The sequence below is a fragment of the Corapipo altera genome, unplaced genomic scaffold (genome assembly GCF_003945725.1).
Source record: "Corapipo altera isolate COAL_440 unplaced genomic scaffold, ASM394572v1 0, whole genome shotgun sequence".
NCBI lineage: Eukaryota > Metazoa > Chordata > Aves > Passeriformes > Pipridae > Corapipo > Corapipo altera.
Genome location: NW_020884872.1, coordinates 26,170,680 through 26,193,183, shown reverse-complemented (window position 1 = coordinate 26,193,183; position 22,504 = coordinate 26,170,680). Strand labels below are relative to the sequence as shown.

At 42.1% G+C, this 22,504-nt stretch overlaps 2 protein-coding genes across 3 annotated transcripts in view; one reads left to right on the top strand and one right to left on the bottom strand.

Moving 5' to 3' along the window:
• Positions 1-11,111, top strand: part of GAS6 (growth arrest specific 6) — a 38,760-nt gene extending 27,649 nt beyond the window's left edge. The window contains exons 10-15 of the mRNA XM_027640512.1: positions 15-204; positions 2,388-2,552; positions 4,046-4,214; positions 5,854-6,026; positions 6,839-7,067; positions 10,528-11,111. Coding sequence (XP_027496313.1) covers positions 15-204; positions 2,388-2,552; positions 4,046-4,214; positions 5,854-6,026; positions 6,839-7,067; positions 10,528-10,679 — 1,078 coding nt within the window. The 3' untranslated portion in view covers positions 10,680-11,111. The remainder of the gene's footprint in view (positions 1-14; positions 205-2,387; positions 2,553-4,045; positions 4,215-5,853; positions 6,027-6,838; positions 7,068-10,527) is intronic.
• A 4,028-nt stretch (positions 11,112-15,139) lies between these two features.
• TMEM255B (transmembrane protein 255B) overlaps positions 15,140-22,504 on the bottom strand; it is a 64,214-nt gene continuing 56,849 nt past the window's right edge. For both annotated transcript variants that reach the window (XM_027647573.1, XM_027647576.1), the window contains 2 exons: positions 20,250-20,393; positions 15,140-15,863 (listed from right to left, as the gene is read on the bottom strand). In XM_027647573.1, the coding sequence (XP_027503374.1) occupies positions 15,696-15,863; positions 20,250-20,393 (312 nt within the window). In that variant the 3' untranslated portion in view covers positions 15,140-15,695. The remainder of the gene's footprint in view (positions 15,864-20,249; positions 20,394-22,504) is intronic.

Sequence of the window (22,504 nt, the reverse complement as noted above, 5' to 3'; positions counted from 1 at the left end):
ACCTGTGTGGTCAGACTTGTGGCTGAGTTCGACTTTAGAACCTTTGATCCTGAAGGTATCCTTTTCTTTGCTGGAGGCCATCAAGACAGCACATGGATAGTCTTGGCATTGCGCAAAGGACGGCTAGAGCTGCAGCTGAAATACAATGGAATAGGGCGTGTGACGAGCACTGGACCCCTTATCAACCATGGCATGTGGCAAACGGTGAGTTCAGACCATGGCTTAGGTCCAACTGCTTCTTGGCTTGTTCAAGATGGGTTCTGCCAAGTGCAGATAGACTTTGTGTATTCTTGAGATGTTTTTCCAACCTAACCATAGGGGAACCCTTTGCTTTAAGAACTGCACACCTGAATGTCCCCCAGGATACTAACTACTGAAATGCTTCCCCTTTTGGTTTGTAGGTGATGGTGGTGCACCAGCAATTAAGCTTTGAATGTAAGGAACGGGAGCTTAAACAGCTAGAGGGCATTGTGAAGTAGGCAGAATGTTATTTCCCAAACTGGAATTTATTAAGAGTTTTGACAGGGATTAACCTGTTGATGGAAGTTTTCACTGATTTGGGTTTACTTGTACTAATGATCAGAAGCAGCAAGGAACTCAGAATTTTTTTTTTATTTCTATGTTATTACTTGCTACACAATATAATAAAATTTTAGAAGGCCCTAAATTTTGGTGGGCCTGCAAGTAGCAGGATTTCTTCACAGAGGAAGAACAGTATGGGCACTACTGCAGACAGTATTTCCTCATTCCCATTTGCTCTGTGACTGCCCAGTGTCTGTGCTAGGAACAGGGAGACAGTCTGTGCCAGTTCCTGAGGCACTCCCTACCCTGGTGCATTAGGGCAGCAGTGACCATGACACCGAGCAGAGGTGTCCGAGTGAGTTTTTAACTAGATAGCCTGTGTAGCTCATCCAGTTGGGTGGCTGCCAGGACATGTTCCCACCAAGTGGACTTTACAGCCTGCCAATGCCCAAAAAAACCTGTTTGAGACTGGCTTGTGTGTCTCCATGGAATGCAGTTAGGAGGTGTAGGTGCCACTTTAAACAAGCAAGCTTCAGACAAATAAATTCACATCCTGTGAGATATGGCACAGAGCAACACACCAGGTGTAAACAGTGTTCTAGCAGTATAAAGCAGACTCTACTGGAATTCACAAGAGAAGAATAAAGGTTGATGAAAGGAGAAAAGTCTGTGAATAATCTTTTGAACTATTAAATTAACTAGATCTTCATTACTGAAGACTGAGGTCCAAAAGGAGTGTCCAGGTATAAATCTGCTCAGCCCTGTCCTCCTTTGTATTACAGCCACAGAGCAAGAGCTCAGCATGGCTGATAAAAGCAATTTTGGGGCAGCTACTCAAAATGCAAAGAGAAGGATGCTCAGGACCTGGCCTGCTAGCAGGGAGAGGGAAGAACAAGTCTAAACAGCATCACAAATAGATAATTGGTTCTATACAGTGGCTCACAGGTGGAGGCAGCATCTGGGTGTCCCAGGAAACAGCTGTATGGATGAAGAGTAAGTAGGTGGAGTATCTGTCACAGAGTGGGAAAAAGGTTATGAAATAGCAGAGGTGCACTCCTTTCTCCTTCTCTACAAGAAGATTGGGTTATCTTCTGCTACAGCCTCCTGTTGGTAGCAGGACCCAGGTCCCAAGGCAGCAGAATCTCTGCTGCTGTTCAGCAGCCTGGTGCATCATCTTTATGCTTTGCCTCCTTCTCTCCCTCTACAGAGATGGATGTTTTATTGTGCTTCTCTGTGCAGCCTGGTCATAATTAAAATTATAAAATTTTTTTAAAATTTCAGTGGTAATAGAATCTTCCTAGAAGTAGCTCTTTGGAGACATGGAGGGAAACTTGCAGAGGCTTTTTTGAGAGAAAAGCTATTGCCTATTAATGTTCTTATTACCATCTCAGAAATCACATCATCTGTTGTTCTTTTTGCAGAGGTCGGCATTCAAAAACTGTGTCTGGAAGGCCTTCTGCATTATATTCCACTGGTCCAACGAAAGTCATCTTGTCTGTCTTTCCAGCTTTTCTTTTCACATGCAGTTGCAATAAGAAGATTCTCATTAATAACTCGTTATTGCATTTACATTTTGCATAGAGCAACCTGCGTATGTCACATAATCATTCCATTCATGTTTTTCTATAGCTGTTTTGAAGTAGCTGGACTGTCTTCACTGTTAGGGTAACTGCAGGTTGCTTTCTAGAGTAAAGATTTACATATCAAGGTCAAATGTAATTTAAAAGGTACACAAAGAGGCTTGGGGACAGAAAATATTTTTCTGTCTTGGGGATTTCACTGGTGGGATCTGTCCTGTAGTTGAGGCTGCAGATATTAAGTTCTTTTCATACTGAATTGTTCAATTTGGAATTTTACTTTTTCAGATCTCTGTTGAAGAACTCGAAAGAAATTTAATTTTAAAGGTCAACAGGGATGCAGTTATGAAAATAGCTGTCTCAGGGGATCTGTTTACTCTATACAAAGGAGTGTATCAGCTGAATTTGACAGTAGGAGGCATTCCTTTCAAAACAAAGGACCTTATTCTACCCGTAAGTATAGCACGATCCCTCATGCTGCTTTGTATGCCAGAAGGGCTTGATTTCGTCTTTTCTGAGAGCAGTTCAACCTGCCCTGAAACAGGTGGAATTGTCACCTTCTGGATACAGCTTTCTCTCCATTAACTGTAGCAGGAGTGTAAGCTAGTAGCAAAGGTGAGACTCCTGATTTTTTGATTGGTAAGTTTGGGTGAGATGCATCCCGCCTGTACAGTTAGGGCACAGCAAAACTGGAGCACATGACAAAATTCACTGTGGTCATATGGACTTGGAGAGCATGAGTGCCCCTGGGGGAGGTGGTCAGTGGGCACTGTCTCTCTGTGAGGGTGCCACTGTGCCTACTAAGTCTGGAAACAATGTCAGGGCACTTTTTGTGTTGCAACCAAAGTTTGTGCTTCACGTGTATTGTATGACAATTTTGCTGCTTCTGTTTGCTCATTCAGTTTAGTGAGATCTGAGGAAAAACAGCTGCTTGTTTTTATTTATTTCCTCCTAATTAAAGTAGGTAGGGCATATGAATAAAAGTTAAGGCACTCCTTTGGGTGAGATTAGATGATTGCTACATTTCTGAAATAGCTGCTGCTCAGGCTGGTTTGAATGTCTGCCACACACAGAGTTAGCACCTTGAAACTCTAATTTGCATCTCTTTATTTCTAAATGAGGTGACAAGCTTGTGGCTTGTGACTGGGAGTGTAGTAGCTGAGGAAGGCTCCTGTGCTTCACAAGAAGTCATTCAGGGCCACTGCTTGTCTGAAACAGTAAGGTCAGGGTGTGGTCTGAATCTAGGATTGAGAGCCAAAAACTCCTCAGGTTTTTATCCTGGCTCAGACACTTAATTCTCTCTCTCCTTTGGTTAATTGGGAATAATGGTGCTGATTTAGAGGCTTTACATGCTGTCTCATGTTTTAATGCTGAGATTTCATAGAGGGTAACCTAACTAGAAGCTGGAAGGAACAAGGTGTGTGAAGAGTGGTGTGCCTGTCTTGTGGCTCGGGCATCCCTCCTTAAACCAGAACCTAAAAACATACCGTGATCAGGTCTAATGTCTGTCTTGTGTGTCATGCAGGCTGTTTGCAATGACACAGAGGATTGGGGGTTTTAACTTCCAGTTAACCTCCAGCATTCACAGTGCAGAATTATGGGAGTTACAGAGCTTTGGTGACAGAGCTTTAGAAATAAGTTGCACTGATTATCTGCATCATAGGGGAGATTACAGAATCAATACAACCAAATCAGCACCTGCACTAGCTAGTGTCCTTCTGTCCTGTGGAGACAAGCTGAGCTTAGGGGAGTTTCCTGGGGAATACTGAACACTCATTTGCTTGGGGTTGCAGGATTGAGATTGCTGCCAATTAGTTTGCATGTGCATAATGCGTCAAAATTATTTCTCCTATTTAGTATCATAATATAACTCAGTATTTCTCTGCACCCAGTTCTTCTTCACTGAACAGCAGTTTGAAGCATGAGATACTGCTTTATCTTCCTAGATAAACCCTCGGCTGGATGGTTGCATGCGGGCATGGAACTGGCTGAATGGGGAGGACACCTCTATCCAAGAGACCATAAAGATGAATGAAAAGATGCAGTGCTTTGCTGTAGCAGGTCGAGGGTCTTTCTATCCTGGCCGAGGTTTTGCTGTGTTTAATCTTACTTATGGTAAGTAGTTTGGTTTTGTTTTTAATTGCTGACCTCTCGTCCTGCTATTAACCATACTTGGTTTATAAACAGTGTAAAACTTACATGTATGCCAGATTCACTGTTCATTGATGCGCAAAAGACTGGCAGCTGTGAATGGAGAGGAATAACTAAACTTGTGATTCACAGCAAAGGAAGTCCTATGTATGATGGTTAGAACTGGTGTGAATATGCCCAGCATGGATTAGGTTTGCTCTGTGTAGCTCCAGTAATATATTTCACATCCAGACTGGTTCTAGCTCATCCTCAGCCCAGAGGGGCTGAGCAGCATCTCTGCCAGCAGCTTAGGTGCTTCCAGTCCTTACCACTGTTTCTGCTCAATAGGGAGAGCTGTAAACCATAGTGCTGTATCTTGAGTTTATGGTGGACAGAAAAATCAATATTGCCTGTAACAAAATGTCTGAGGGGTTTCACTTTTAATCATGGGATGGCATTAGTTACACTTGGGTCAAATGCGCTAGGCTGATACAAGCTGAATGAAATTGGTATAGGTAGAGTAATAACAAGTTTCAAACCCGACTTGTCCATACTAATGTAGCACTCAGAAAGGCACCTTTTTATTCTAGATTATTGTGTTTGTTTATATGTGTGATCAACTGTCAGTGTTTTTGAGCCCACGCAAATGCTAACCACCTGTTTCAGCTTGGGGTGTAAGTCCTCCTCTGCAGGAGCCATCTGTTCATCATTATGTGGATTTTTCTGCTGTGCCATTGTAAATTAGGGAATATCAGCAGTCTGTCATATTATTTAGCACATGGATTCAAAAACGACAAAGTAAAGACAAGCATCTGAAGTGCAGATGACAACACTCAGCAGAGATAAGGCCTCAGTACCCGCATTCTTTTTTTCTTCAAACAATAATTCCCTATTTTGTTGTTTTTTTTTTTCCTTCATAATGGTAAGCTTTATAAAGAATGAATTATTGTATTTCAAGGTGTGGTGAACCAGCAAAGATAATACTCCTATGAAGGGAGGTTGCGGGAGCAAGACTGAGATCTTTCTTTGTAGCCAGCACTACCTTTTAAATTACAAGGGCACTGAGGCAGTAAGAAGATACCAGAAAGTTTAATTCACGATTCAACAAGTGAAATAAAACATCCCACACTTCTGGAGGCTGGTGATCAGGAAGTGTTTGGTTAGGTAATGAGTGTAGTATGCTTACATAATTTTTCAGTTTAATACAGACTTTCATAGAGATGTTTCCCATATGTCAGATTTGGACTTAGATTCCTCAGTGATCTTTGGGCAGTCAAGAATGATTAAAAATTGGGTGCCCTACCTTGCAGCAGTTCTTTGAGTGTGTTGCATTGACGGCCATGGGAATTCGAGTATTTCTTTGGGACAAAAAAGCTCAGCATTATCCTTTGACATTCTGAAAAGCAGTAGAAGGCAAAAGGTAACAAGAGGAAACTGATGCAATTTTCTTCTCTGATTTTATGTCAAGGTGCTTTGGAATGATTTTTTTTTTTTTTTAACAAAAGAAATGTAGCAATCCCTCCATAGGCTCACCTGCCTGTGCTCTTCTCTAGGGAGAAGTTGCACAGCCTACCCATTTTACCTGTTAGTCCTGTGTGTGTCCTGCGCATTTTTTTTTCTGCAGTGCAACCTTCTTCTGGAAATGAAACCAAGAAGAACTGGGAAATAGAAGTAAATGCTGTAATTCAACCAGCAACAGATACTGGTGTGCTGTTTGCTCTAGTTACGGAAGAAGCATCTGTCCCTTTATCACTGTCTCTGATTGACTATCATTCCACAAAGAAACTGAAACAACAGGTACAGACATAAGCATTTTTCTAGAGAAGGTTCCTTGCTGTTTTCTAGGAACTGAAAATCATTTTCAAAAACAGTTATCAGGTTTGCTGCCTGCCTGTTTATTTGCCCCACCAGTTCAGAACATGGTCTGAGACAGCAGTGCTTGGCTGACACCGAAGTTCTGCCTCTTATGGGTATGTGTCAGACACTATTAGGGGGCTCTTTGCAAATGTGCTCTATGTAAAAGATGGAACTGCTCTCTTCAATGCAGGCATATTTTGCTATTTTTTTCTGGCACAGAAGCTGTTTAGTGCCATAAACCAGAGATTTCCATTCTCTAGAGCTCATCAGTAACAGTCCCAAAGTAGCCAAGGCTTTAGGTGTCGCTCGGGGTGCTGTGAAAGGCCAGTTATGATGGACTGCTGAAGCTACTATTTAATAGTATTCATAATAAAGGGGCTAGATTCTGGCATTTCACAAGGGTAAACCAGGAATTATTTCACTAAAACCCATGAGCCAATTTTTCATTTATAGTCAGCCGACAGCTCCAGTCGGCTTGGTTCCAGTGCAATGTAATAACCACTGCAAGACCCCCTAAGAATTCTCTCTGAGAAGACACTGGTTTCAACCAATAATTAATCCACTGGTTCATTGGTTTTCATCTACACAAATGAGTTCATAACACAATCAGCAAGAGTAATAAGCCTAATTTTCTGGTGGCTCTGCAAAATATTTGTAATAAAGGCCACAGTGGGGTCATCCTGGTACTGGATAAGTGTGGCTAGTATATTTCTGCTCACTGCCTCTTTTTCTTTCTTTCTCCTGCTGTTCAGTTTATCACTGTGGCCTTGGAGAACATAGTTGTATCCCGACTGGCAATAAATCTCTGTGATAAGAAGGAACACTCTGTGGACATCCTCCTCAAGAAAGATCACTTATCCCTGAAGGTAGATGGGATAGCAGGAGAGAGTGAACTAAGCATCTCTGAGTTAGAGGACAGTCTGTCTGTCTTGGAGAGCTCTTTGCAATCACCGGTGAAGACATATGTGGGAGGATTGCCAGGTGAGCCTCCAGTTTTGTACCATTGACCACAGGCTCCCAACTCGCCTTCCTGAGCTGGGCGCCAGGAAAACCGTTTCTGTTTGTGCAAGTTGTGAGCCTCCTTCTCTGTTTCTTGAGCAGGCTTTGTCTGCAGTGCAGGCACATGACCATAACAGATCTGGGGTTGGACTTTTCTTGAAGGATTGTGTCCTTCTGAGGACAGCTGGAGGCAAAAATAGAAAGAGGAAGTTTTGCTTTTTCAGCGGTAGGAATGATTTGTCTGAAGGATACCTGTAAGCAGGATGATTATCTTAAACCTGATAAAATCCATAGGAGCTGGACCACAGGCCCCTGCAGTGCTTCATTAATATAATAAACCTGTGAGAGCATTGCTTGAGAGGAGTACTAGGGCCTTGCAGTGTTTTGACTGAAGCTTGGGAAGCCCAGCGTGGTGATTCTCCCTGGCTGATGCTCTCTTTGAACTGATCACAGCACTCCACAGTTAACAGATTGCCTCCCAGCAAAGGGTATGTAGGGCACAACCAAGGGCATACCACCATTTATAGTTTCTTTGGCTTTTCAGCAACAACAGGGCTTCTTCTGAGAGGTCAATTTGCTCCTCTGTTCTGAACCTGAAAGATCAAACTTTTATCTGAATTGTGAATTTTGGCCAAGTTTGGGAGTTTATTTCTTGTTCTGGCTGAACTGGTTTATCAGTCCCTTCTGCTGAGGAATGCAATTCAGGAAACACTTATGTCTCTGATGCACATGATGCCAGCATCTAAGCAAAATCTTGCCCTTACTTGCCCAAGCAAGGGAGAGGCAGCAACATTGGCCTCTTAGTAGGTGCTGAAGCAGTCAGGCTGGAACAGGGTGGCTGAGGTGCCATGTGTACTAGGACACATAGCGTGGCTTTTCTCACCATGAACAAGAGTTTAAAGAGTGTTTATGCTGATGATGTAAATGGCTCCTAGTCACACCTAAAGGGAGGAGACCACATACTCTGGGACATTCACACACTGGTAGAAACAAGCTGAAGCCCCAACTGTGGCATTTTCCAGTGTCAGATTGAATTCTCCAAGCTGACTATTGCATAGGCAAGATAGGACACCTGCTTTCTTTTAAGTAGCTCTCAGATGCACAGCAGAGGGTTTTATAGCTCAGAAAACAATCCCATTCTGTCCCTATCCCAAGTTCTCTATGGTTTGGTTAGACTAACTGTGCTGGGTGAAGCACAGTTTTAATTATCCAGAACTAAGTGTGAGATACCATAGCTATGGCTGTTTAGACCCAGGTGGCATCTGGAGGTTTAGCTACTTTTCCCCCTTTGATCTGTTTTGCTCAGTAATGGGAATTTCTGCCAGTGATCTGCTTTTGCCATTGAGAGGAACGCAGCACTTGCATCAAGAAACCTTGTCATTTGCCAAACAAATAAACATTTCAGCACTTTAGTTGGATTAATCATTCTGGGTTAAATAACTATACCGAATGGTCAGATCTAAGTGAGTTTGGCTCCTTCAGATTTTGAAACCATTACGTAGTTTTTGGTTTTCCTGGCTTCCATACCCAGTGGAAAAGAACAAAGTATAGTGGTCACATTTAATGTCTTTATTCCATTTGCCACAAATAAAGAAAGAATTCTGGGGTCCAAGTATGTAATATGTCCCATCCTCAGTGCAGCTAATGTTGCAAATGTGGAAGAAATAGTATGGAGAATTTCAAGAGATAAGAGGGAACATGTAAGCATTTATTACATTTTCTGTGGTCTTTTCAGTTCTGGTAAATCCTGAATTATATAATTTATGTGATGCATAGGTGTTTTTTCAGGAAATGTGCATTCCACCAGGTGAAGGAGCCTTTAAACTAATCTTCCGAATCTTTACAGGACCACATTTCAGACAGATCTATTTCTAATCATAACAGAAAATTAAATATTTCACCTGATTTACAACTGTAACACAAAGAAAAAAATTTGGTTTTGATAGTATCTTACAGATTCATCTGAAAGCCCACCCTGTCTTTCAGTCAGCCCTGTGGCACATGTAACAGCAGTCTGCGTGATTCCTTAGATGAGTCTTCAAGGTGTTAAGCCACAACTTCAACTTCTTCTGCATCAAAATTTAGTTTACATTAATGTGAGGTGTTACGAAGATGCCCCCTTCTTTTAAGCAGACTTCAAAGATAAAATTTGGGAAATGGGGAGGAATAGGAGATAGGTAACTTCTTAAGTTCTTAAGTTAACTTCTTAAGTTCTTAAACTGTAGTTTAAGCAACTACTGAGCAAGGTATTTCTCACCCAGGAAGCTGAAAAATTTCTAGTATCTCTTTGTGGCTTACAGATTCCCCACAAATCTTTCTGTCACTCAGTCCTAGACACACTTTGGGCTGTGTCTGATCACATTAGCCTCAAATATGGCCCTGCATGTCTCCAAGCAGAACCTTTTAAATTTCATATAATCTTTGGTCAACAGGACAAGCTATTGTTCTAGTTGTCCTTGCTTCGGTGTAAAGATAAGGGGTTCATTTAGCTACCTGCATCACTGTGACGTTAAATAATCTCTGAGACGTTTAGTATTTTCCACTGCACAACCAGTTTGATTGGGTCAGCTTTGAGTTGTAAATAAACTACTGACCTTTGGGGAAGGATAGAGGACACAGCTCACGTAAATTTTCATGTCGTTATATTACTGTGTGGGGTTTTTTGTTTATTTAAGGTCAGTGTGTATATGATGTTAGAGAAGTTACTAGTAAGATTGACTAATTTCTCTAGTGTGTTGGACTGTACATGGTGTCTTTTTCCTTGCTATCTGTTTTCTGCCTCTGATAAACTGAGTAAAAGAATGTCACCAGTGAATCTCCATAGAAAAAATTAGTCTCATTAGTCTGACCAACTCAATAGATGCATTCCAACACCTTTCTGGTGAAGGCCAGCAACCTCCTTGTGCAGATACCTAGCGTAATCATGGTAAAGATGAGTCCAGCAAGCGATGGAGGCTGCATATAGGAGGTGCTTTCCTGTCATAAAGTTCTTTCTATAATCTTTTGGCAGCTATTTTGAAGAGAGGGAGCATTAGAGGAAGGTGTAATAGCTCCACTAAAGACAAAGTAGAGGGTTCAGAGATGGAGAGGGGGGAAGATATCGACATGGAAAGCAGTGTGAACACAGTTGTGCAAGTGGAGTGAAGCCTTGCTGCTGTGCAGCACATGGTTTTATCAAGACTGGAGGACTTGCAAAGACACAGAGCAGCTGAGGAAGGGTTCATTCTGGGAGAAGGGCTTTTGTGCACCAGAACAGATGGTGTTTTCCCCATGTCTGGGATTGTGCTCTTGCCTTCTGGTGAGAAAGGCAGGGGGGAGGTAGAAATCCTGGGGTGGAGAAGAGGTGCGCTTAAATTCATTGAAGTAGTAGTCATCTGAGCGTAGGAAGGGCAGGTATTTATTTAAAACCAGCCATGAGAGATCTTTGTCCTCTTTCCCACAGACGTTCCTGTCACTTCTACTCCGGTCACCGCGTTCTACCATGGCTGCATGACTGTCAAGCTGAGCAACAAGGCACTGGACTTAGATGAGGCTCTCTACAAGCACAGTGACATCACCTCACATTCCTGTCCTCCAGTTGAGGCAGGTCTGTAGGTACCACTACAGTGCGAAAGTTTTATACTCAGAAACTTTCAATGCTTTTCTTTTTTTTAAAGATATAAATTATTCAGATCTACCGCACTGCGTGTATAGTTTCTCTTAAACACTGAAGTTATGTAGGAGCTACTGATCCTTATGTCAGATTGATTATTGAAATACTCTTTGCTTTGAGGTTTAAAGGTTGTAATATATTTGTAAATAGTTCAGAAGACTAATATTAAATAAGTCAGAAGTACAGAATATACCAAAAGCGAATGTTGTCTTTAGACCGTAAGAGACAGTTTTATCTGTAATGTGCAAAACATGGTAATATATGAGTGTGGACTGGAAGAAAAATAATAATTCTGTATTTTTTTTTTATTACCAAACACTGCTTTCTGATTTGCAAAATACGAGAGAATAAAATATTTACATACAAGTTTTTAATTTACCTGTACTGAGATTTTTCTGTATTCTGGTATTTGGAGATAATGACTCAGATTATGCCTGATGTGGAGATTACAGTAGTGGGGGAGTGCTGTTTGGTTGGTTTAGTTTTTTGTTTGGAGGTGGGGGGGGTTTATGTGCTTACATCTGTATTATATATCTGCTCAGCTGGAGAGCAAATGGTTGTTACTATTCTTATTGCTAGAATTTCTCTTCTCTTTCTTTCTCTGAAAGAAGACTCAGTCGTGACCTTTAGAAAACCTCTTGGTCAACAGAAAACAAAGTTGGGTCAGCAGGAAACATTTAGAAGAAACAACTCAATAAGTTGAAAGCCGCATGGCTTTTTTGTTGATAGCCATTGAAGCAAATGATGAGGTGTCAAGAATTGGGGAATATTATCTGCTGATGACATATTTTTGCTGCTGAACTTTTAGGTTGGCTCACTCAGTGTGATCCTAGTGGGAGCAGAGAAGCTTGAGCTGTGAGTTAGCCAGGCTGAACTACAGTGAAGTTGGAATATACCTGAGGGTTTACTCAGGAGAGGCTGTAGAGCCATAAAGTGCATTCAGCTTTTAAGTTGGGCTGGGCTTTGCCTAGCCTGCTCTGAGCCACTTAAATCTTGCTTTATTTGGTCCTTGTCTTGCACCAAATTAATAAACTGAGCAATACAGGTGTATGCTGTGGTGCAAAATCCAAATACTGGATGGCTAATATTACACCATGCTTCAGAGGGCTAATGTGGAAAAAGTCTAATTCTACAAGGTCTTTTATAAATTATTCCTGGTCATTCATCTCATGTTTTTCCTAAGCAAATATGGAGATGACACATTAGTCTAATAATCCACATGTGTGGCAACATCTGTGACCGAGCTGTGAAGATGTAACTGTCCCAGAGGAAAAGATGAAAGAGTGGGAAGACTATCCCAAGCATATTTTCTGGCAAGGATCCCTGCTTTATTCAGCAGAGAAGAGGAAGGTATTCTATTAGCTATTAGACAGCATGGCATCATAGCTCCATGTCATGACCAAATCAGTCAGGAGTAATGCAGTAGGGCAGAAAAGAACTTTATCACTTTCAACCAACCTACTCATTTGTACTTGGAGAAGGACCTGTCAAAAGACTCTTAACACTCAGGTCTGACCAGACACAGGTTTAAAAGGGAGGTTTCTCACTGGACAATAATAACTTATTGGCAGAGTGCACGTGGATAGAAAACCCCAGAAGCAGTTCTAATTTTTGCTTTTTTTTGATTGAGGAAGGGAAACCATGTTATTCCTGAGAGTGCTTTATGTTAGAGCTGATGATTCTGAATCAATTTGTGATTTGATGGAGCACCCAAGAAAGATTAAATTAGTATCTTCAGTAAGAGCTGGAAATCCTGAAGATACTCTGGTTAATAGCATGTCCACGCTGCAGTGTTTTTTATGATTATTTTAGTCCTTTACCAAAATACATCTCTGCGCTAGTTTTGGTTAATATTCTTCATAGTGGGGAATATAGGGCTATAGTTTGTGTTTGTTCTGGAAACAGTGTTGATAACTCAGGGTTGTTTTAGCTATTACTGAGCAGGGCTTGCACAGCATCAAGCCCTTTTCTGCCTCTCACCCCACCCCACCAGCAAGGGGGCCAGGGGTGCACAAGAGTTGTGAGGGGAGACAGCCAGGACAGCTGATCCCAACTGACCAGAGGGATATCCTACACCGTATGGCCTCATGCTCAGCATATAAAGCTGGGGGAAGAAGAAGGAAGGGGAGACATTTGGTGTGATAGTGTTTGTCTTCCCAAATCACCATTACATGTGACATTGCCTGGCTTTCCTGCAGATGGCTGAACACCTGCTCATGGGAAGTGGTGGATGAATTCCTTTTTCTGCTTTCCTGGCATGTGTGGCTTTTGCTTCACCCATTAAACTTTATCTCAACTCGTGAGTTTTTTAAATTTATTTAAAAAATAATAAATTCCGATTCTCTCCCCCATCCCAGGGGGAGAGTGAGCAAGTGGCTGTGTGGAGCTGAACTGCTGGCTGGGGTCAAACCACAATTTCTCATCTCTTTAACTTGGATTAATCTCTACTGAAAAAAGTAGACTTGGAAGGCACCTATTTTTAAACCAAGAAGATGAAACAAACTCTGTTTTACTTTGTTCTTTTCAAAGGAAACATGTTAGAAAAATAATCTTATGCCTAGTATTTTTGTATAATTTCTGTGGTAGTTCCCAAAAAACTACCATGTGGCATAAATGAATCACAAACATGTTTTACTTTTGTGTTAATGTAAGTGGCATTATTTATGAGGCCAGAATTATTTTGGGTCCTGGAAATGTGAGTTCTGTGGTACATTATGGTACTCTACAGTTTCATACTAAATGCTATGTGAACAAGACTATTTCATTTTCTAATTCAGAGCAAAAATTGCTCCAGACTTTGCGTATGTGTGTATGTATGTGAAGACATTTTGCATAGACCACAATGCACCCTGACTCAAAATGTGGTTTAGAAAAGAAATCCAGAATTTCTATCTGGAGAATAACAGAAGGGGGGGGGGTCTTTTGCGTAAAGGTGAATTTTTTAAATACCCTCCATCAGTACCACACTGGAGGAAGAGGTCTGGAGGAGGAGGCAGCTGCAATAAGCATTCCTTCATTCCTTCTCAGTCATTGCTTCAACGCAAGAGAAACATTAATTTCATTTTTTTTTCAGTTACTAGTTTAGGTGCTCAACTCAAAGGGAGCATGTCTGTTCTGGGATTTGAGTCCTCAGAATGAACCCAGGTGATTCCCCTGGTAGTATTCATAGCAAGCAAAAAGTAAATGTGTGGTTCCACTTACTTCATGATCATGGTGACTGTGCTCTTCATAGCATGTATTTGCACAAGAACTAAGCATTTTGGATGCATTAAATTAATGTTTAAAACAAAAATAATGGTCTCTTCTCTGACTTCTGTTTCAGCCAGGTTCATATAACTCAACAGTACACATAAGGCACCTCGTCACTGATGTTAACATCACTGGCCTAAAACTTTGCACCTTAGAAAAACCTTAACAAAAGGTGGCTTTTATGATCCGTATAAATTAATCTCTGATCTTACGTGTATTAGTACTGAATCTGCTTCTGCTTTTTATACACAAATGTACGTGAATTAATAGAAATTTCTTGAAAGTTGGAAAATGTGTAAAAGGATGATCATTCTTCATTCTATTTTGAGCAGGTCTGATGGTGTCACTTCCTTTGAAAGGAAACTGTCAAGTAAGCTGATTTGGTTTATATGGTTTTTTTCAATATCTTCATAATTCAGAGCAGCTGCTTAAAACGTTAATGAGAAATACCTTCCTTTCCCTACTTTGCTCTTTGGCCTTTCAGGAAATTTTTGTAGCTTCATTGATGTCTAGACTGTAAGATCTATGGAGCAAGCAGCACCAACATCCTTCCTGCAGGAGCAAAATGCAGTAAAGGGGTGCAGCAGTCAGATGGGTTTTCATGCTGGTGTAACCACTGCTGTCCCAAAATGTGGCAGCCAAGTGCCAAGATGAATCCCAGCCAATGTGATGCACAGTGAGGCAGAAGGGTGCACACATCAGGGACATGTTTTTTTTCCTGTCAGTGGCACTGCCAGAGGTATTGTTGCTTAGCCTTGTCTCTATGCAATAGGAGAAAATAAAAAAAAAAGGAATTATGACCCTTCATTCATTCTGTCTCAGTCATTGTAAAATGCCTGCATCAGGTCTTGATCAGTTTAAAAATAAATAACTGGCATTTAAAATAGAATGGTTTTGGTTGTGGTCCTCTTTTGACTAGAAAGGAAATAATTTGAACACTAAAATACAGCATAAAATACACGTCTGGAAATTTCATCTTTAGCACACCGACATGACATTTTACTATGCAGACTAGACTGGCACAAACTACAGATGTAACAGTCCAATAAAATTAGCCTTTCTGTCTGAAACTTGAAAAAGGAAACTGTTTGGTAGGGTACTTCTTCCTCTGTGCTGTTTTGTTTTCCTGTCCTTACAAATACCGACAGCCTTAGGTACAGTATAAATAGACACTGTGAATTTTATTGTAAAATAATTGTCACACTTTATTGGTACAACACTTTCACCAAAAAGAGTTATTAAATCAGTACTACAAGCAAACAAACACCTGGCCTCTTACTGAAAATTATTGACTCAGAGAGCTTCTGACTACGCACTCAGACAGCACAGGCTTAAACCCTTAAACCCCTCTGTATTGGTTTATGAAAGCAGAACACATATCCAGAGTGTTTTCTTCATTTCTCCCATTGAAGAAAATCTATTCTGCAGTGCACCGAGAAGGAAACATCTCATCCTTACTGCAGCCAGAAAGCACTACTACACCTGACTGCAGGCAAACTAGGTGGTGACTGGATGCCCCAGTGGTGATGTGCCTGCCCTTACGTTTCCAGGGTTCTGCCCTGCTCACAGTGAGATGCAGGTAAAAGAGGAGTGGCTGTAACACTCTGCGGTGGGTTCCTTTGGGAAGTCTAGTGCCTGCACAGCAGTTTCCAGAGATTTCTTAGAAACAAAATAAAAGCCTACCAGCTACCTAAAATTAATTCTTTGTTCTACGGTGCATATGGTGGAGGCTTTTCTCCAGGCAGGCAGTAAGTCGGTGTATACAGGGCTGGAGCGTTTGGGGGAAGACCATAGCTGGAGCTGGACTGAGATGGAGGCTGAGTTTCTTCTGATAAAGAAATGTCAGTAGATGATGTTCCTGGAAAATTGTTGGCAGGCTGTATGTAGACAAAAGAAAAGACCTTATTCAGTAAAGGATTGCAACCCCATTGCAGTTCTGGGTTTTTTTGCCATGTTAGTGTTAGATAATGAGCTTCATGATTAAATTTCTCCTGCATTGCAGCTTAACATTAACTTTAGTTCTAAAGCACCTGCTTAAGTCTAGCAATGATAGCGTTTACTGAAACAAGACAGATTCCTTCTGTAACCTAAGTCAGTTTTAATAGACATTGTGCAGACAGCTGGGCAATAGAACAGAACAGGAATTTCTGGAGGAAAAGATGCTCTGGCTTCCTGGGTGAGGCACAGCACCTGACCAGCTGATTAGGTTACGTGTAGCTGCTTGTTTCCAGGCATCACTGTGAAATTTAAATTACCTCAGATGTAATTAATCTCAGTTGTAGTACTTGCATAAATGCAAAGTCTTATTCCTTTGCCAAATACATGTTCTTCTTAAGAAAATTTTACAGGTAGGCATGTGTCTCCCTGTAGGTCTTTCACTTTGGCTGTCTCAGCTATGATGGGGCTTTGGTTTAAAGAGGCACAGAAAATAAATAGAGCTTAGGAAGTAGCCTATGTTCAGGAACAAGCAGAATTTATTAAAAGAATCCATGTAGGGAATAATGTTCTGGATAAAATCCTACCATTCTTTTAACCAAGTTTTGTCACTGATGTCAAGAGGGTCAGGATTTTACTCCTCCCTTCATATGCCAGCACATGCCAGTCCATGCGCTTCAACTGGAGAGTTGGGCTCAGGTCCCCTCAGGTTCAGGCTTTAAGTGAACTTTAAGTGCCTGGAATTTAAAAAACAAAATGAAGTAATCGTGGAGCTTTTTCAAGGGAATTGAAAAATATGGCAAGTGAACGCTGCTCCCTGCTGCTAAAAAAATTAATAGCCACAATCTAAAAGGCCAGTACCAGGGCTGGCCCTTGGACAGTGGCATCTCAGAGCTGCCCCAGCATTGGCAGACCCCATGCCAAAGTGCCCAGCTTCTCCACGGGGCTCTGGGTGAGCAGGGGCTGTTGCTCTGGGTCAAACCCTCCTGGCAAGGAGAACATTGTCCTGCATCTGTGCCACAGGGTGACTTAGTGAGTGAGAGTGGGGACATCCTGACAGGAAGGCTGATTACGTCCTTAACCCTCTGAGGCAGTGCAGGTATGCTAACAGACCTGCTAGCTACATCAACTCTAAACCTAGTTGTGGGTTTGGGTTGTTTTGGTTTTTTTGTTTTGGAGGTTTTGCTTCCCCCTCCTCTCAAGCTGCAACCACTAGTTCCATCTGTTTGCCTGGAATTGCTTCTACAGCGAGTTCTCCTCTAGCACGAATGACTGGCACAACCCGTAACTGCCGTCATCACCACCAGTCCTTGCACAGCTAATCACAACCTTTACCTGACCACTTGGCAGGCCTGTTACTGGTTGTGACTGAATTGTACCAGTAAGCGATGAATGATTTTGTTGGCACAATGAACAAAATAAATGTTTTTTACATCCTTGTCAAAATGCATTCCTGTTATCATCCTTTCTTTTTGCATTTGGCTGATTTCTGCTCATGGACAAGGAAGTCATGAGGTGAACTGAGGAGTGTTTACCATGACCTCAGGTTGCAATTCTTTTAAAGACTTAGTTTGCCCCTCCAGCAAGCGTTTATTCAGTGAGATCCTGGATTCAGCAGAGGACCAGGAATGAATGTCATATACCTTTAGCCTGAGATAATCCATGTGTGACTCTAAAGGTTAGACCAGCTCAGGCAGGGTCTCCTGTTCTGTAGACAGCTAGAGCTTAATTCAGTTGCCCACATGTAAGTGCTCAGCCCTTTTGGGATGCCAAAGGATATTCCAGATATCCATGCAGATTTGACACAGGGAGGACTACAAGACCTGGACCTGGGCTCTCAGAGGGGCAGGAGGGAACAGGTGGCTACTTGATTTCTTTATAGGCAGTACTAGATCCCTAAATGCCAGTAGCCCCTGCATTTAGTCAGATGAATCCTGGTCCCAGATTCCTAGCTCCCAGCATTAAGAACTAAGACCAGCTGAGCAGGGTTTGTGAATCCAGCAGCAGGCCTGAATCCAGCAGCTTGGGGCACTTAGGTGGATCATGAAGACTTCCAGCCACATGGATTCAGCCCACAGCTCTCAAGTAATGGAAGCAGATGACAGTTAAGCTTCTGGCTGTTCCTAATCATCCCTGCTTTCAATATTCACCGTTTGTAGCTTTGAGTAAGTTAATTATGATTTTTTAACTCAAATACTGATGCAGAAATTACTTCTCTCCCAACTGCAACATGATGAGCTCAAACATACAGGGAGGTGCCTGGCTTGTGATTTTTTTCCTCTTTCCCCCCAGGAATAAATAGGATTAAATTTTTCCCTTTGGAGCTGAGTGCTTCTCACTAACATTTTCTGGCTTGGGTACAGCTGATGGTGTCTGCCTATGTATGTTATGAAGGGGAAAGAAGACAAATGAACACACTTCTTTGAAAAAGTAGAAAATAGGAAAATAACTGTGTTTGCTTTGGAATGCAGACAAGAATTTGGGGTAAATACAGTGTATTTCTGTTTCTCAGTGGATGCAGGACTAAACAGTTACAGTGGATCCTCATGACTACTTACATGCATCTTTTCAGCTTAATTGTTTTCTTTCATCTGTTTTTATCCCCTTCTCTCTCTACTCTTGGCTATATGCTACCTGAACTCTGCAGAACATCACAGCTTTGCAGCTAAAAGCAAACAAAAAGAGATGTTCCTCTCGACCCTTGGTCTCAAAGTGCCTGGACCCATTTATGTTAATAAATAAGACATGCCAAGGACTGTTCTCCGGCTGTGAAACCAACTGGCACAGCACATACGACATCCCTACAGCTGAACTCTTACCACCAAACCAGTGGGGCTGTCTGTGTGCATGCTGCTGACTGGGAACAGTCCATTGCCCTTGCCATCTTCTGACTCTTTCCTAAACATTGCTGGGAGACTGTTAGGTGGTCTGGGCAGCATTCTAACCATTCACTGGTGTGGATGATCATCATGTCCCAGTGCTGGTGCCTGGTAGCTTATTGGCCCTGAACAGATGTAGCCCAGGAGGCTGTGGGGCACTGGTTCACTGTTAGTTCATGCTAAATTGTGCAGTTTTCAATTAAGAAGTATTGCAAAACTTGTGGTACCCATTGGTCTAGCACTACACAGCCAAAGTATAACAAGCCGTCATATGAAACAAAACAGTCTTACTGTGCTTTACTAGATCTAAAAGCTCCTGTGATTGCTACAGGGTCTCAGTATATTCAGTTATTTACCAGATCACTCTACGTTCATCACCTCACTCTGGCGGAGAAAAAAAAGCAAACACCATCCTCAGCACCAGTCTTTGCATTTTCCAAGCCAGCTCTGCCTGAGCACAACACAGGCTTGGAGCATGACTTGTACCTCAGTCTTCTGAAGGAGGTGATTGACCTAAAGCTGACTCAGCTTATGCTGTATCCCTTCCCACAAGGGGTGGAAGCTGCACCTCTGGCAGCTTTCCTTCCTGCTTTCAGGCCAGCTGCCTCTGGTCAATGAGGCTCACCAACCTCTGCCAACTGCCAGAGCTGCTCTGTACCTGTTGTGTACCAGTGGTGGCCCATGGCAGATGCTTATAGGAAGCTGAAAGAAACAGGGCTCCATCTTCTGATAAGCCCCTGTTGGTTCTTGTGGCTGGCGGACATTTGGGGTCTTGCTGGGCTGGAAGTGAGACTCGAATCCCTAACCCCTCATTTATACTCTTCCACAACATCCTGTGGCATTTGAATCTTCTCTTGTTTATAAAAGCACTTCCTATTTCTGGCTTATATTGCCCCTTAATAGCTTTACTGAGGCAATCAAAACTTTGTGTGTAAGAAGTTATCACTAATATCCATTCACAATCCTTTCTGTAGCACTCAGTTTCACAGGCCTCTTATGTCCTCCCCTTTCTAGTCTCCTTTCCATCTGATAACTCCTAATATACTTATGTCCATATTAAGGGTAGGGTGGGCTAAGGTGTATAAATTTTTCAGCCAAATCCTGTGTGTGTCAGATGCTTCCTTTGGCTTCCCCAGTGCTTCTGTTGCTGCTTTATCTTGCCCAATACGGGGGCTGTGTTCACCTTCATAACTACTTGTACATGGCCTGAATCCCGCAGTGGGATTCCTGGTCAGCAAAGGACAACCAGAGAAAGCCCGAAGTCTGTGAACAGACCTGAAACTTAGTGCAGACTAACTCATCCCAGAGATAAACCTGTGTGTGAGTTGGGATCAAACTTCCTTGCCTTGGTTCAAACCCCAGAGCTAAGATCTACCTCTGCAAAGTATGTACTGAGTAGCATCTTATGCTTTTCTGATGGAGTAAGAAGGGTGCCATTTTGTACTGTACCTGAAGAGCTAATGGGTAGGATGGATATGTAGAAATAGTTGCTGCAGAAGGACAGAACCCAGCATATGTCAGGATCTGCTGGGCAGGATTGTACAGGATCTGAGGAGGAGGTGCAGCGCTGAATGCAATTTGGGACAGAGGTACCTGTTTAGCACAGAAAACAACAATATATCAGCACAGCATAGAGGGAGCTGGAGCAGGAACTGCTCCTAACACAAGCAATCAGACAATTTAACAGCTTTCTATTTTCCAACACGATTACAAAAAACCACGGAGCAGACAGAATGAGAGGGTGTATCCAGAGTGAATTTACTGAGTAAAAATACAGAGTTATTTTAATCTTCTTTCCTTGGAAAAAGACGGCTGGTGCTTCCCTAGCAACAAGTTCCAGAAGCACTGGCAGGACTCCAGATCTGAGACAGCCTGAAGAGCACAGCACACAGCATATATTTGGCTGCCTCTTCTCACTCATTCCAGCACCGAACACCCAGTCCTTCACCATTTGCTGCGGATGCTTTCCAACAGCAACTACCTGATGCCCTCATGTCTTTTCTCACTGCTTTCCTACACAGATTTACAAAGATCTCCCTTTCCAGACCAGTTGCTCTTCTTTCACAGTTCCCTCTCACCTGTGAAAGAGAGTTTGCTGCTAGGTCTCCAGAATCACTCTCGACATGCATACCTCATTCCTACCACATAAAATCCTTTTCCCGTGGCTTTATTGACATGTCCCTTAATTACAATGCGAAATGAGGTTTGCAGGAAGAAGTAAGAGCTCATATTAAACCAACTAATAAAACTTGCTAAGGAAAAAAAAGAGTAAAAGCTAAATATGAAAGGGAGTTTGTGTTAAACCCTAAACCCATGTGCTATATAACCATTTGTGAAGGACAACAGAGCTCTGTGAAAGATTTTCTTGAGATAAATTGAGTGGGTTTTTTTCTTTCCTTTGTTTTTGTTAGCAGATTCCTCCACATGAGAGCATGGAATTTTCTTTTCACTGAAATAATAAAACATGGTAGTTGCCAGACAAATGCTGAAAGCAGCAGCCAGTATTTTTTTTCTTGGCATTTCCTTTCAGATTTATCAGTGAGAGACATAAACCACTGTATCCTCTGGAGATAGTGTGAGACCTCTGAGATTAAGAAAGAGGCATATTAATTGTGTTTGTACATGGAAAACATCATCTAGGTCACTGATGTACCACATGAGGTTACCTGACAATTTAGGCCTTAGCTCCTTAGAGAAACTTAGCATTTCAGGAGCTGGCAGAGAAAAAGGCTGATGTTGAAAGCAGAGAGCTTATTTCATGGGAGAAGCAAGTCTCTCATTTTTAAGGCATCCTCAAAAACACTCTCAAGGTAGCCCCCTTTCTACTCACCCTGCTGGGTGGATATGGTGGGGAGAAAGGAAGAGACATTGCCTTTTAGACAGAGTGAAAAGCAGTTAACATGCTTGCCTCAGATCCCAAGGTTTGCGGCCAGCAACATGGCCCCAGAATGTGCCCTTCCTTCTTAGGAGAAATTAGATCCCTCTGGTTATGGACATCAATGCATCAAGAAACACTTGTTTTGCCCAGTGTAAAATACAGATGCCTGTTCTGCATCTGTCACTAACTTTCTGGTGTGAGTCTCTTTGAGTGCTGCTATTTTACCTGCTTTGAGTTCTTCTCCTGGGAACCTCTCTATATCCTCTCATCTTCCCTCTATCCGTAGAAGCACTGCTCTCTAATTGCTAAGTATGAACATCACAACAATCCTAGGAGACAGTTTTAGGGAGTCATCTACTCCAAATCCACTGATCAAAGCACCTTATTATCAGGCTATCTGGTCTCAGCCCAGAGCCATCAACAATTTGCAGGTACTGAAGCTGGTTGAATGATTTTATTAAGTATTCCAGTAATTACACTATGTTAAATTAGTCACCTAAAATACACTGGTAGGTGGAGACATTCTAAACTAAACCACCACCCAAGTCAAAGAGATAAAGAGCTACCAACTGGTCAGGGTGTGCTGCCAGTGTCAGCTCATTGGCCTGACACAAACCTGCCAGAGCATTTATTTTCAAGCTACGGTTACTTTTCACATCAGACTGCACCTTTAATTGCATGAGTGCTAAGCCATGGCAAGTAGCTCACTAATTAGGTATTAATTTTTTTTTCCTTTTTAAAGTAGGGTGAAGGAAGAGGAGAAGGGATACGGGAATGCTATTCAATCTGTTCAGATTCCCTTAAGGAGACAGCAAGAAGGAGACTA